This window comes from Cryptotermes secundus, unplaced genomic scaffold (genome assembly GCF_002891405.2).
Source record: "Cryptotermes secundus unplaced genomic scaffold, Csec_1.0 scaffold3047, whole genome shotgun sequence".
Taxonomy (NCBI): domain Eukaryota; kingdom Metazoa; phylum Arthropoda; class Insecta; order Blattodea; family Kalotermitidae; genus Cryptotermes; species Cryptotermes secundus.
In genome coordinates this window covers 88,531-104,725 of record NW_019726320.1, presented here as the reverse complement: position 1 = coordinate 104,725, position 16,195 = coordinate 88,531, and the positions used below count along the sequence as shown (strand labels likewise).

The 16,195-nt window shown below is 38.0% G+C and overlaps 1 protein-coding gene across 5 annotated transcripts in view; it reads right to left on the bottom strand.

Moving 5' to 3' along the window:
• Positions 1 to 637: 637 nt before the first annotated feature.
• Positions 638 to 16,195, bottom strand: part of LOC111864215 (phospholipid scramblase 2) — a 37,639-nt gene continuing 22,081 nt past the window's right edge. For 4 of the 5 annotated variants that reach the window (XM_023851297.2, XM_023851300.2, XM_023851301.2 and 1 more), the window contains 6 exons: positions 14,317 to 14,424; positions 13,642 to 13,859; positions 12,671 to 12,835; positions 11,174 to 11,335; positions 8,418 to 8,526; positions 5,162 to 5,248 (listed from right to left, as the gene is read on the bottom strand). In XM_023851297.2, the coding sequence (XP_023707065.1) occupies positions 8,467 to 8,526; positions 11,174 to 11,335; positions 12,671 to 12,835; positions 13,642 to 13,859; positions 14,317 to 14,424 (713 nt within the window). In that variant the 3' untranslated portion in view covers positions 5,162 to 5,248; positions 8,418 to 8,466. Of the gene's footprint in view, positions 5,249 to 8,417; positions 8,527 to 11,173; positions 11,336 to 12,670; positions 12,836 to 13,641; positions 13,860 to 14,316; positions 14,425 to 16,195 lie in introns of all 5 variants that reach the window. The other variant, XM_023851299.2, reaches the window with a different exon arrangement.

Here is a 16,195-nt window from a genome sequence, read left to right as displayed (position 1 = left end):
TTCAAATCTTATATAGTAAACTATACTTAGAAATGAATTTCATATCCTGACTGTCCTGAACACCCTCCATCAACACCAAGAAGAAACGGAGTATGTCTGCCTTAAAGCAGTAGTTCCCAGAACCTCAAATTCTTAATTTCATTTCAGGGATGTACAACACCTGTAAAGATAATCATGCCACACACCATCTAAATACTGGTGATACAAGATCCAAACTTACAATTGTTTACAAATAAAAAATGTTATGTCACGGTTCTATTCGTCAAGATATCAGAAGGTTCAATGACCATAAAATCCACTATGTACACATTACAGAGACACATACACAAACATTACCTTCTGCTATACACAAACTAAATCTGAAAAGAACCTATTATGATCAGAATTCCACTTCATGTATAATTAAAATATATGCTGAAAGATCAATGTATGTATTGGAATCACAAGTATGTGATATTTATCCATATGTGTTCTGAATTCTTTTGATTTAAAGAATAATAAAAGCCAAATACAAAGAAGATAAAGAGGAAATAGAGGCAGTGATTTCAAAACATAAATGTAGAAAGACTAGTCTTTCAGATGTGACATGATACAGTTTCTCACAGTGAAGATGGTGGTAAAATAATGAACACACACCTAAAAACTAATCTGTATTTGAAATAAAAGATAAATATTACACACCTGTACAAATAATTTCTTTCATGTACAAAGTCAACTCTGCATGAAGGTCACTCAAAACATTTTTGTGGTGGAATATTATCTTTATTTTTCCATAGAACATGTAGGTTGATTTTCGTTTAGCTGCAAATCATTACATCACTTCAAATCATGCGCATTTTGTATATTAATGCCACAGATGGCTGTACACATTTCCATATCATGCCTGTGTACATGATATCTGAAAATTTGTACCCACAGATTTCACTGCACAATCCTGTTATGAACACCGAGGATAAAACTTCCATTGATAAAATCTCAGTCAACATATGATTTTCAATGAAAAGAATTAAAAGTTGAATGTTCGTTGCTACGTCACATTAAACTTTCATCATGCTTTCTACGAAAATTATGTGTCAGTCAATAATTTTGTCAAGGGCCATTCTCATTTCTAAGTTCATCACAGAACCGTGTGGTGGAATCCATATGTATGAACTTCTGGACATCGCGAATATAAGTTTTTCAAGCATGTATTTATGCGATAAATCCAGTTATATATGCCATTCGTTCATATCTTGAGAAAGGTTGGGCAAATGGTAAATACAGCTGCCAAATTACAAGAAGAAACCACAATCCCCTTCAGAAACTTACAAAATGTGTTCTTTGGTGAGGAACTTTGTGCATTTAATTTTCTTCATGGAACCACATATTTTATATAAAATATCAAATATTTATGACATATCAAGCCTATCTGAATATTCTCACATGTGAGAAATTAGGTTTTCAAAAAGGTATTAAGATTGCAGACTTCTGAGATGTGACTCTGTGTAGCATGGCAAATAGGTATCGAATGTCTCTGAGGAACCCTCACCTACCACATCCAAGATAAAGGCAACAGGTTGCCTCAGAACATTACTACCTGTCCACCATACTACACAAGAGCAGCACCACCAAAAGTCTTCAATTTTAACACCTTCACACAACCCACAAACCAAATTCATATTCATCACCCCATGTGCAATGTGCAGTTACATAATTATCAACTACTGCTTTCATACAGAAAGACAAATTCCCTACACTTCAAAAAGCATGAAAAATATTTTGAAGCTCACTGAGAAATCCAAACTGAAATAAGCAATAATCTGTTGAATCCTTCCATGTCCTCAGGCATCGATGTAGTGTGACTATTAACATCAGTTATTTAATGATGAACATATTTTTGTATTAACATTTCCATCAGTTTAAACATTAAATTAGTGATCATATTAAATTTAAAATAAATGCACAATTACATACACCTCAATATGGATCCATGACAGTAACACTAACCAAAGCTACTCTATTGAAATTATACAGTACACAACCAATTATGTGTGGAGATTATACACAGTCACATTTCGTAACATTTACAGCCCTGTTACATCACAAGCTATTCACTCAGTTGCTGCCATCTGCAAGTTGAATCTTTCGAAGATAGTTTTCAATAAAAAAAAACATTGTGGTTAACAGAACATTTTCATACTTTTTGCATGAAAGTGCCCTGAAATCACCCAACTTTACACTAAGCAGAAAATCAGTCTTGTACTACATAATATATAATCCAAAGTGTATCAGATTTAAAATAAGCTAACTTTGGATTAATGTAGTTTATTTATTATCTATGATTTCTCTCTGCTCCATTAACCCCTAAAAATTAAGAGTAAACTTTATTTTAAAGTAACATAAACATAAAATTGAAATACTGAGCCTGATCATACTTACTTATATATGAAAAAGCAAGAAGCATACGTTAAAAAAATAAGTAAATTAGATCAATAAAGACGTTTCAAAAACAAAAACACCTGCATAAGCAGACTCATAATCTGAAACATCCAATATGAATTATTTATCATTTCTATGAAGTTCACGAAATGCTTCAGTACATATAGTCTGTAATACTAGACTTTTTTATGCTTCAATCCTAGTGTCATTACAAAAAAATATAACCAAAAGCTACCATGAAGGACATGCTAATTTTAGATATCACAGGATACAATGAGTACTAATAAGCAACACATGAAGTATAGCAGAAAAATGTCACCTTACAGAAAACAACAGAGGACTGTAATGTAGGTTGGCACATTCCATGACTCAGTCCACACAGCAGTGACAGAATACGTGAAGGATTGAATTCTTTCCAGAATCATATATTACTTTGTTATATAATATATTTTAGCATGAGTTTTTCTTTTCAAATCTGAAAGAACACTATTTATTAAACATGATAACTTTATGATGCTGTCAACATCTACACAACATAGTACCAAATGGCAGGATTGTTACTGAGTTGGATAGGATCTGGAAGGTATAAGCTGCATCCTAATCAAGGTACTATCCTGACATTTGCCTGGAAGAACTGAGGAAAACCATAAAAAACATCAGGACAGCCAATGGATCTGGATAAGACTGGAAATAAGCACATCCTGAAAAGAAGTGTGGAGCACTATCACTACAAAAACCCACACCATAACAAAATGAGCTGCGCTGTTGATCATCTCATGTTTAAATTCCACTACATTAGTGTTGTCCTGAGAATAGCTGCATCGATAGGTACCAGTACAGCAGAGTTAACACATGAACCTCCTCATCTGTCAAGTTTAGGGGAACGTGTCTTCTTGCCGATAGTTTGCCAGGTACTGCCACCAACAGATGAACGGAAGAACTTTATGCAATCATAAGTATTAAGCTAACCTAAAAAAATCATGAAAAATATGGGGGGAAACAACAATTAGGGCTAGTCTAGCGCACAAAAAGAAACACTGAAATAGTGGAAGAGTTAAGGAATGAGAAATTGTGAATTATCCATACACTAAATTTTATAATAGCATATATATTACTTCTGTAATGTCTCTGCCAAGTCATCCATGCCAATGCCAAAATACTAATTAATGCAATTTTATTTTAGAAACACATAAAAATTACTGAAAATTTGAACATAAGTGCTTCAGACTTATCAGGTATACAAACTGCCTGAATATTCCAGCTGCTTTAGAAGCTGCGAGTTGTCTCTGTTGCTGGGACAGCGGGGTCGCCACAGAATCATTAGCAGTGAATGTATTAAGAATCTTATCAACGGCAATAATGTATAGAGCCATCACAAATACAATACAGCTAGCTGCTCAATATTATACAAATGATGTACAAGCAAGTACAGTAATAATATGTGAAGATTTCACATGTGGTTCAGTTCAGTTCAATTTTCATAAATAGTATAAAGGGAATTAAAAATTAAAGGTAATTACCAATTCTGGATAAATTAATTAAGTGCACAATTATGCATCATCATGGTTATACTCATTCTGAACACTGTCCATTATCCAAATGGAAAACACAACCAAGAGGATAATATTCAAGATACATGATGTTCTAGAGGGTGGCCCTAGAATGGAGCAGATATGGGCTAGAGTACAAGAAAGGTACACACACCTCAGAAGGAGATACAGAGTGAAGGAACAACTGGTCACAAACATTTATGAATGAACAAGATGAAAACAAAGGATGATGATGACTGACTGATTCACAAATATTTTTATGAAGCTACATCACTGACAGTCTTTTCACCCAGAACATTACCCACTGCCTAGAGTTTATAACCAAAAGGATGCTGAATAAAACCGCATGAGAATTTGTACTCCTCATAAAATTTTATTTGGATCATGATATCAAGAAGTATGAGATGGACACTGCATGTAGCATGTGTTCGAGAGAGAAGAGAAATGCTTAAGTCTTGCTAGAAAGACCTGAAAGAAATGGGACCACTTGAGAAAGACTTAGCCACAGCTCAGAGAATACTACTAAAATGCATCTTAAAAAGGATTGGAGAGTATGGACTTGATTCAGGTGGCTTAGGATAGGGAACAGAGGCAAGCTCTTATGGACACGGTAATGGACCCTGTCATTCTATAAAAGGCTGGGCAGCTATTAGTATCTCAAGAAGGATGTGACGACTGACCAACTGACTGAATGCGAGTGAATGTGAACGTATGATTAGTCAGTCAATAAGGTTTTACACAATAAGCACAACTAGGCCAGTTGTTGGGACAGCTCATGTGAATGGATTCATCAGTTTAGTTCCCCATTTGCTTGAAGATGGAAGCAAACTCAGTTTCTCAAACACTGTGTTTTAGTATAAGACCTACAAGATGGATAATGTTGAGTGTGTAAAAGAGACAGAAATAAATTGATGGTAAACAATATTATAATAACAATGGACCAGACAGACACAATTAAAACCATGTGATTGCTACCATTAATAAAGTTTGTAGATAACTGGCTTCTTCATTAGTGGTCATTAGATCCTCCTCCTGCATGATGGACAATGTTCAATGAAAATATTCCTATAACATATTAGAATTCTCTCATAAACTTTTAAAACCACATTAAATAGACATTAGCAGCATTAACTTTTAACATAAGGCATTTATGTGTAAAGTATGGGAAAAACTTTGTCCCATATAGTTGCCATGTTCACGCAATAAGTCTTGCAGTTGCGTTAGAACATTCCAATGCTATCCCCTTCTCTGTTCCCTGACTTTTCAAAGAACATATAATCCTGTGGGAACAAGAAAACACAGCATTAACACTTATACAGTTCTCTGTACATTACACATTATACAAATCTATGAACAATTCAACTGATCTTCTTGTTCATAAGTTTTCGTAGCCGGTATCTAACGCGTGCCTTCGGATGTGGCTAAATCCGTAATTACACATCATTCATAAATATTATAACTAATGCATCCAGTTATTGTCTATCTGACCTTCTTGGCTTCCGCCTGCTTCGACACGATGAAAAAATATAGTTACACATTACCACAACTCAATCTGTTCGGTGATTAAACACCAACTGAACCATAAATAAATATACATATAAATTCAGTGTTTAAGGTCTTGGGTTCAAGACTAGTAAGGTCTAGTGTGTGCTATTCTGCCCGCCAGCCCAACAAAGTTTTCTTATGACTTATGAGTTACAGCTTTCTAAACATGAACACTAATCCCCACAACAGTTCAGAGATGTACATGAAGCTGTGTATTAGCCATCACATTCACCATCATGTGTCAGAAGTATAGTTATGCTCAGTAAATTGACTTTTCATCATTTCCACTCCTGGTGAGAAAAGACCAGAGTGATTCACCACAAAAACACAATTTTACCTTCTGAGGTACAATTTTATTTTACCCCATGTGACCCCACCTGGTCCAACTATTTCTGCAGAAAAATCACTGCACCATTTAATTTCTAACTGTGCAAAAATAAAATAGCCAAAATCCATCCATATTAATTCTGGTGTATGGCTGAACTGAAAAACGTAAAACACTAAACTATCTTTTTTATTGCTAGTGGGGTGGGACTAAGTCCCTTGTACTGCGGCCACTTCTGGCCTATTGTACCAGCCCCAGATGATAGGGGAGGGTGATTGTGGAGCAATTGGTGGAATGAAGATTGGCAGGGGAAACCGAAATACTCGGAGAAAACCTGCCCCAGCGCCACTTTGTCCACCACAAATCCCACTTGACCAGACCCGGGATTGAGCCCGGACTGCCGTGGTGGGAAGCCAGCGACTAACCGCTTGAGCTGTGGCACGGCCAACACTAAACTAAGTGCAGTGTAGAACTACCACACAAAAAACAGACTCAGTCTGGTACATGACTGTAATGAAAAACTTGAGAAACTTGACTGAGTTCAAGTTAGGGTATAAAAGTTAGTTTGTTACTACAGCCTCTTCAGCTCACCACATGGAGATAATTAGATCACAATATTATCATACACACTTTATAATTTAATAACATTATAGAATATCCAACAAAAATATGTATTAAATAATCTCTCAATATGAAACACATTTTTCGCAAGCCTCTATATTATTAAATTAAACAGAACACGCTGTAAAGACAAGTAAGTGTTATTTACATATTACACACTATGTACCCAACAAGAAAGCCCAAAACCATGTTAGCTGATATAAAACTTCACCCTTCACATACCACAAGCCAATTAAGTCAGACAGAGGAATTCTGCTGATAAATGGCAAGTGTGACATATCAATATTTAGAAGAAAGAGCAGGCTTTCTCAGGATTTATACCTGTGGTTGTTTCAAGGTCATTTGAGAAGGCATTGCCAGTTTTCCCATGCAACTGTATTTACCCTCTTGAAGCAATGGTGTTTCCAGCAGGTAGTTTTATGGCAGGGTTTGGCAGTCAGAGGATTAAATACAAACTGAATCTGCAGCCAAGGATTCAATTAAAATTGCATTTTCCACTTCTCATAACTGTGGTCACATGCATGTGATAAGTGCAGAACAAACCTGACTGCCTGATTTCTTACATGAAGCATGAGATGTACCTAAATATTTAAGAATTCCGTTTATACCTCAACAGAAAACACCACATACACATTACAAAGACCAAACAAATAATGCTGTTTATGGAAATACACACTGTATTCTGAGAACATGAAACATATAAATACTTTATGATTAAAACACAGAATTTAATTTAAGGATCTAAGAGTGGATACTATGTTCTGCAATGTGACACTCTGTAGTCCTGTAGATGTACACCGATATTTCACACAAACACCTTGTTTCTTGCTGGCTGCTGGCTGCTGGCCTAGCTTGCTCTTTCACCCTGAAGATGAAGGCAGAAGGTTCTCCCAAACATCAGTGAACACATGTCAGAGTAGATGGTATCATATCCCAGAACACATTACTCTTCAAAATGCAGAATGTTTTAATGTTAAAGCAGGCAATACGTACACTAACCACTACGAGCGGAAAGATTATATATTTGGAATGTCAAGACTAAGGGATTTACTATCACAGGAAATATAGTGATGTGTAGCTTTGCTGCAAATCTGCTAGTGGTGATTCTTAATGGTCCATAAAGAGATTCTGTGATGACAAAGGATGTGCTGTGAAACCAGGCAGTCCATAATGAGACTCTGTGATGACACCGAACATGTGGTGAAATTGGTTGGTCCACAAACGTATTCTGTGATGACACTACATGTGCAGTGAAACTGAATGAGCCATAGTTGTTCTGTGGTGCACATCTACGATGCATTGATAACTGCACATCTACTATTTGCGGCACACTAACAGAGCTCAAATAACTACTGCATACACATGAAACAGCTGCTTAAATTTATAAAGATATCCAAAAACATATTAACAATAATGCACATACAATGCTGTCTTCTTTAAATTGAAGTAAACACAGAATATAATGTGTTGGTGTACACTACTGGAATTTACCTTTCAAGAAAGATCAAACTAAAATACTAATAAATATTGGGGAACATGCAGCTGTTTAGTTAACTAGCTTCATGGAGCTCAGTTCTTCTTGAGAAGATATCAGTTGCTCACCTACTCAAGAAACTCCTAGGATTTTATGGAACAAGAAGGTTCATTACCGTTTCCACAACAACCCACAACAGTCCCTATCGTGAGCCAGAGGAATCCAATAAATTTCCATATTATACATACATTTCTGAACTTGTTTCTTACTTTATACATTTTGCCCTCAAAGTTAAGAGACCACTTAAGAGTGAAAAGGTTAGTTGATGCAGAAAGGTGCAAATATCTGCTACTACTATTACACATACTACATATAGACATATAGACATATAGACATCATGCTACCATCATTCCGTCCATCCATTAGCAAGTGCAGTTAGTTTCAAGGCTGCAGCCTCTGAGAAGCAACATTTCGCAACTCTTACCTCACGTCATCAAAGTCATAAAACAAAATCATACATAATGATTTCCGGCTCAAAACATTCCGGGACGATCAGACTCTCTGTTGCCTTGTTTCTCAAAGAACATCACATCCTATGTCAAATGAAATTTAATATAAATGACGATACACACGTTACACCTCACTATGGCAGACAATGTCTTGTTTGTCTAAGGTACAGTCCCGGTTATTTACTTCCAGCAGGAGAAAGAGATTGTTCTCTTCTCCGCATTGTGCAGATGGATTCTGGGGCTCATGCATGCTCCTATCCAATGGTTACCAAGGGCTCTTCCTACGAGGGTACAGCAGCAGGGGTATGAAGCTGACCACTCACCTCCATCTAGAGCTCAGGTTAAGATGGAGCTATGCCTCCACTCCCCCATACATTTTCATTGAATAATGCTTAATTAAGCACAGGGACAACATTAACTATATATTTCATGATTCTGTCTAGCTCAGACAACACAGCATCAATACATCTGAGATCCTGACGCTGGTGATAATGAGCATCATTACCTTCTTAGCTGTGGCACATTATTAGCAATGTTTCGGAGGCAGTTGTTGCCTCCATATTCTGAGTGTAAAACTGTGAGCTTACGAGGCAACAGGTTACTTCAGAATGTTGGTAATGATCCACGTTACTGCTAGCATCACGACCCGTAAGACCGTAATCTCAATACAGCACCAAATTGTGGGATGTTCGTCCTGTGTCAGCTCTTACACCAGAAGTCAATGTTTCAATAATCAAAGGCAATAGAAAAGTCAAATGCAATGGCTGAATTTACTGTAACAGAAAAAGTTGTCTCTGCGCTCAGTTAAGCATCATGCCATTAAGACATGTGGACAGTGGACGTATAGCTTTACGCATTCTTAACTTAACTAGATGAATACCTGCGGTCAGCTTCACACCATCAATACTTTACTCTTAGGGCCCAGTGTACGAGAGACTAAGCAGGCCTCTGAATTTTCTTGGATGCCGCACAGAAGAGAACAATCCTAGCGCATGCCAGGAAGTTAACCCTGATTCCCTGGTCATGTAGCCTGTAGACTACTCACTGTCCTGAGTTACACTAGTGCCATAATTTGACGTAACAACGCAAACTTCCCTTGGTAAGCATGACCCCACCCCCCCCTCCAGTACTCTAAACAGGAAAGAAAAAGTATTACTAACACTACAATCATAAGGATTGTTGCAAAAGCTATGAAACTGAAACACTGATCCAGTGGGATCACTGGAAGCAAGAGGGTACATCTACTTACTCTAACAGGCTTGTTCATGCTGCAAATGCAGTCATTACACATGGTGTGACAGGCTGTGTCTACACTAGGTTGCACTTTTAAACAACTGCATCTCAAACAAGAACAGAAATGAAACAAAGTACAGACATTTCTCACAGTGCATTTTCCAGTTTTGCTGTGATATATGTCGTGTCCTCAGGTATCATGAACAACATCCCACCCCTCCTATCTTAACAACACAGCACTCCTCCTCCATCAACATCCCACCCCTCCCATCTTAACACATTCAGGACCAGAGGGGCCAATTGGCCCTCTAAGTTTCTATAACGTTGTGGACCGGGCGGGCCAATTGGCCCTTTTCTGACGCGTTATGTTGCAAACCCGACTATATCTTGCTGTGTGGCCACGCTGCATCATAACTACTGCATAGTTGACGTCGGGAATGTTTTCTAGCTTAGCCAGTAACATGATCACGCTCATTTCCTGTCACACCCTAAAGAAAAACAACCGGTCCGCAATGTGTTAACAACACTGCACTTCTCCTCCTTCATCAACATCCCACACCTCCCGTCTTAACAACACTGCACTTCTCCTCCTTCATCAACATCCCACACCTCCCGTCTTAACAACACAGCACTCCTCCTCCTTCATGTTTCATCATTGACTTCATGGTGATGGGACCTTATGCACTTGATTCCTGATGTAGTCCCACAAGAGAAGTCTGCTGCAGAGGAAGAAAGTGACTGCGGGGGCCAGGCACTGCCTCTGTGGTCTAGTGGTTAGAGTTCCTGGCTACAGATCCAGAGGTCCCATGTTCGATTCTTGGCACTACCAGATTTTCTGAGAAACAGTGGGTCTGGAACGGGATCCACTCAGCCTCATGAGGATAATTGAGGAGCTATTTCAAGGAAATAGTGACTCTGGTCTAGAAAACCGAGATTAACGGCCGTGGGGATCCGTTGAGCTGACCATCCAACACCCTCTACCCACAAAAAGATGGCACCAACTTTGCTGACAACCAACAGTCGCTCGGTCGGTATAGTTTGCTCATGGACTACAGGCCATGGAATTTTTTGTTTGTTTGTTTGAGGGGGCCATGCAATGGATGCTGCTCAACCAATTCATGCTCTGGGAAATGTCTGTATTAAATTCATGTTCCATGGGCACACATCGGTTTTCTGTTCCCCATATCTGGAGATGTAATGTTTGTACACTTCACCACTTACACGGAATAGGGTTTCATCAATACACCATAGTGAATTGGTTGTACAAAAGTGCCACCTAATTTAGAAAGATCCTGTACTGAGTACACTAAATTGTCTAAGAATGTAATTTGAAGGTGTAACCATTAAGACATTCCTTATAACTTCATAATTTCCATACAAAAGTTGATACACTGACATGACTACCAACATATCATTACAAATAATTATGCAGATACAGGTATGAAAAATGAAATCTGATAGTACAAGAGTGAATATGCAGTCCCACATCAGTACTTACAATCAGAAAACATGCGCCAATCATAACCGCCTTCATCTTCACATCCAAATCCATGGGGAAAGTAATTCCGAAGTAGTCGGCATCAGTGAATGCTTCTCTCAGCAGCCCAGCCCACTGTTTAGAGATCTTCCCCACCTGCGTACCTCCATCTCTAGACAGAACCTACACAGTAAATGTATTCATTATACAGTATGTGTCAAGAAAATATACACAAACATCGATATCTTCATGAGCTGAAATGCAACTTAACTGATTTTGTTAGTGTCAATTGTCAGCTCATTTTAACAAATCAAAGCAATCATACACACACGAGTCACATATTTCAGAATATTTTCTCTGTGATTTTGCATACTTATCATCCTTAAGGTTCTGAAAATGTAAGTCTAGCATTTAGGATGAAAATCTGTTGCTAATATCACAATACATGTTAAAACACTTAACATCACAGAACAAAATAAACAATCTCTCCTTCAAAGAAAATATGTGAGTCTGGTAAATTTCAATTCTCTGGATTCCAATCTGAGCTTGATAATTTTCTATAACCCACCATTATCAAGGGAGAGGAAATGTCAACTACAAGCAGCATATCTCACAAAACTTCAAGGGGTTATTATGTCAGTTAATTTGAGTAAAAAGATGTTATAGCAACATGAGTTTGGTTCTCAACTGTTATGGAGCTATTCCTAAGTACTTAGGAACTTTGAAAGAAATCAGAGATCGAGTAAAACAACTGACAATCTCATGACCATTATTTCAATTTCATTTTCCAAAAAAACAACTGCAGAGTCGCTACTCTCAAAACTGAATCTTAATGAGAGGTACATATTGTGGCATACCACCTAGGGCCAGAATATTTTGAATCAGATAGCATCCATTGCTATACAACGGCTGACAAATCTAAGCAACAAACTGTTTAGGGCAGTTGCATGACAATGGTACAATGGTTTCGGTCACTAGGTTTTGATGCACAAAGTGTAAAGCTAGCTGTTGGAAGCTGATATCCATGGCAACGAATACGCTAGCTAACTAGTGAAGTTCCCACTATGACAGAAAAACACTAGCTACTGGCAGACAGAACACGTGAAACAAAACCCTTGAACATGGTGTCTTCTGGCCCATCTGACAGCAGCATATAAGAGAAGACCAGGTCAGAATTGAGACGAGATTACAACGGGCCGAAATACAAAGTGACACAAAACATTACAGAGAAGACACTCCACCGAGAATAGCGGCGCAGGAGGAGGAAACATATGAAAAGTGCGAATAATTGTATTAGAGAGTGCAACATTCGTCTAATCCGAGATCCACATAAATTTCTTGCTGTGTTACCTAGGATACATGCAACAATATTTTCATACTTATTTTCCAAAAAATCATTTTTCTTTTTCAAATATAGCAATATTTTCCATAATATTTTTGTAATCTGCTCTTAAAAATACACCAAAATCACTAAAAAGTAGCGTTTATACCTCAGGCTATACAAAGAAAGAAACCAACCTTGAATTCAACATCTCCACAGATGCTGAATGTACATATTGGTCCTTCAATCTTCAGCACTGTATCGCCTGCACTGTTTTTGATGTTAAACTGTGGGGTGAGAATGCTCCACTCCTGCTCAATTGAACCAATGACGGTTCCAGGGGGTGACGATACCTCCATACGCTTTACAACACAAGACATAGCTATGTAGGATTTGGTGTTCTCAAAGCGGAGATTATGAAGAGTGTTACCTTCTGGGATATCACCCCGTATAAAACAGTGAAAGTCAACCTCTGTCAGGATACCAGCATGAAACTGGCAATAAGCAAAGCTCTGCCTGTTGCCTGTTTCATGCTTGTTTCTTACTCGGCTTACTCTTCAACCCTGAAGATGGAAGTGACGTGTTTCTCCAAAATGTTTGTTGACTTTCAACGGACTATAAGGTATTATATCCCAGAAATTATTACTCTTCTCGAGATGCAACTGTTATCAAATTGAAAAATGTTCTGCCATAACTCTTGCTGTTATGTATAAAAGTACAATCGGGTTTCAGCTATGTGACAGCACAAACTCAGACACCACATTTATGCATTACACACTGACGGCAAAAAAAACTTAGTAATAAAAATTTGGATTTTGTGCTTCACAGATAGCAACACACCGGAAGAAAATAAAATTTATTCTCAATTATTAGCGTTCTTCATTAAGTAAATTGTGGCAGTCCTGCGTCCTCATCTGTCTGTCACATATCAGCATCTAAACCAATGGACTAGCTCTTTTTAGAAATCTGACATATTATTTCATTCTACATACTCTACTTACTGACAGAATTGTAAAATAACCCACCAAAAAGATGTAAGACACTCTTGAATATTGTTTTCTGGGCAACCTTTGTATAAATCTCAAATAAATTCAAGATATTAAGAAAAATAAAGATAGCAATATGCATGAACAACAAAGAGGTCCTACAAACACTGAATGCAGCTTACTTGCAGACAGCAGGGGAACCAGCAGCTGTCGCAGGCTAGGGGCCGGTTCAGGTGAATCACTTCCGTCTTGTAATTATCAAGAATCTTCATGTCAAATGGCCGCAGGGGGCCACAACAATTTCGTGTGAGACAGTCTGAATCTTCCACGGCATAGTAAACTTTCTGTCCCATGCTGTTCTTTATGGTGTATTTATTCTGAGTTTCAAATCCAGTAAACGCTGAAACAACAAACAATGCATAGCTGCATATTTACATCAGGGCCACAGACATCTGAAATAAAAGTTCACAACAAAATTGAAATTTCAACATATTTTCATTCTAATTACAATAGCTCTGCTTCAAATTTTTGATGAAAATATCATAACAGGTGCATAATCTTCTAACAACATTAATTTCTTTAATAAAAACGTCAAATACCTAAAACAGGACACTTTAAAACTTGACTTATGCACCTAAAACATTCAAGATTACAACGAAAAAATTTACAGATTACAATTCATTAATATCCTACTCAGATATTTACAAATTATGTATATACATCAGTAGATAAGATAATTTTAGAAACATACTAATCAGGCATCTGACTGCATCATAGTTATGTCTGTTATCAACTCTTCTTTTTTAAAATNATGACGACAAGCGGCTACAACTAATTTGTTCCAAAACATATCTCACCTTCGAGCAACTCCACTTTTTGATGTACTAGCAGCTGGTCAATCATAGTAAGGTATTCCAAACCGCGAGGGATATTGGGATTGCCTTGTGGCATATTCATCCATCCACCTGCAAAACATTACATGTCCACAGTTACAGCTCAGCTCTTCAAGCAGTTCATTACACCATCTCAATTTAATTACAGTTTCTTACAGAATTATAACAAAATCCACCATTTTCAATTTTTGCTGTTTACCCGGAACAGCAAGTGGCTACGGGCTGGACAACCAAGGGGTTGGAGCTCAAGACTTTTCACTGTTCCATGTTGTCCAGACTGCCTCTGGGGCCCACCCAACCTATCAAATGGGTACTGGGAGCTCTTTCCACAGGGGTTAAGGGGCCGGGGTGTAAAGCTGACAACTTACATCCAACCAGTGCTGAAGTAAGGAACACTTGGATCTATACACCTACTCCCCCATACATCTTCATGGCATTGTGCTTAATTAGTTAAGCACAGGGACAACTTTACCTTTACTTTTCCAGTTAGGCTTGTAGACCGTGAAATAAGCAGCTGTCAAAACGGTAAGAATGTACTGTCAGGAGTAACTGCCTGTAACTAGACAATGCCATTAAAAACAATAAACTGTAACTCTGAGTTTGCACTCTCGGATTCTGAGTTCCCACCCCAAAACTTAATGAACTTTTCATTTGGTCCCTGCCAAATACCTGTAGGAACAATGTTATACCTTGGCCAATTTTACCCTGACTTGCATCTCTTCCCAAATACGGCATTCATGTTTCAAGTCCTGATGAGGGAAGTATGCCTAATTTTACATTTACAACATTCAATTCAATAAAACTAAAAGAAAATTGTGCTGTTCCACATGTTTAAGACCTGTACTAGTAAACTAAGCACATTTTTCCAACTGAGAGCTGAAGAAGGAGGAGGAAGAGGAGAAGGAGAAGAAGAAACAAATAAGCCTGACAGGTTAAATAAATAACATGGCATATTAATGTATTTGCATTTACATTGCTGTATATTTCTAAGTGGCTTAGCTGAAGCGACAAAGTGACCCACATTTTCCATTTTACTGAATCATTTTCATCTCCCTTGTCTCACATTTTCCGCTATTTTACATTTATTTTAGACGGTCCCATCAAAAAATGCAAAATCATGGTTTCACTGCAATTCCTATTTACCTATCACGTGATCTTCTACTCTCCATATCCAGTCTATTGCTAGAAGCTGAGCCCTTCTTGAGGAGCCGCCAAATCTGCAGCTACTCAAGAATATTCCAGCATTTTATGGAACCAGAAGGTTCATTACCATGTTCACAAGAGCCCTCCACTGCTCCCTATCCTGAGCCAGATTAATCCAATCCATGCCATCCCATCCTATCTTTCTAAGATCCATTCTAATATTGTCCACCCACCTACGCCTTGGTCTTCCCACTGGTCTCTCTCCTTCTGGCTTTCCCACTAATATCCTATATGTGTTCCTCTTCTCCCCCATCCGTGCTACATGCCCTGCACTATTATAACACTATAACTGTTAACCCTTTCACTGCTACTGCAGTAGGATCAAAACCTGCATTGCTAACTCTTGAAATAAAACAGTTGTGAGCTCTATGGCCTTCACAATAGCGGCTATGAAGATGACCACCTTCTGGGAGGTAATACTGTGTAGGCTGTGTTGATATTTATTCCATCTTCGGGGTCAGAGATATACAGGAGGGAGGACATGAAGTGGGGCTAAGAGAACAAAATGGTGAAGCGCAAAGTGAATGGAAACCTGTGATCCTGAGAAGGGCTGAAATTTCAGACAGGAAGAGATATAAAATGTAATGATGGTGAAGAAAAAACTCCGTGGTTTTAGTCCTCAAGCGAACTATACCGACCG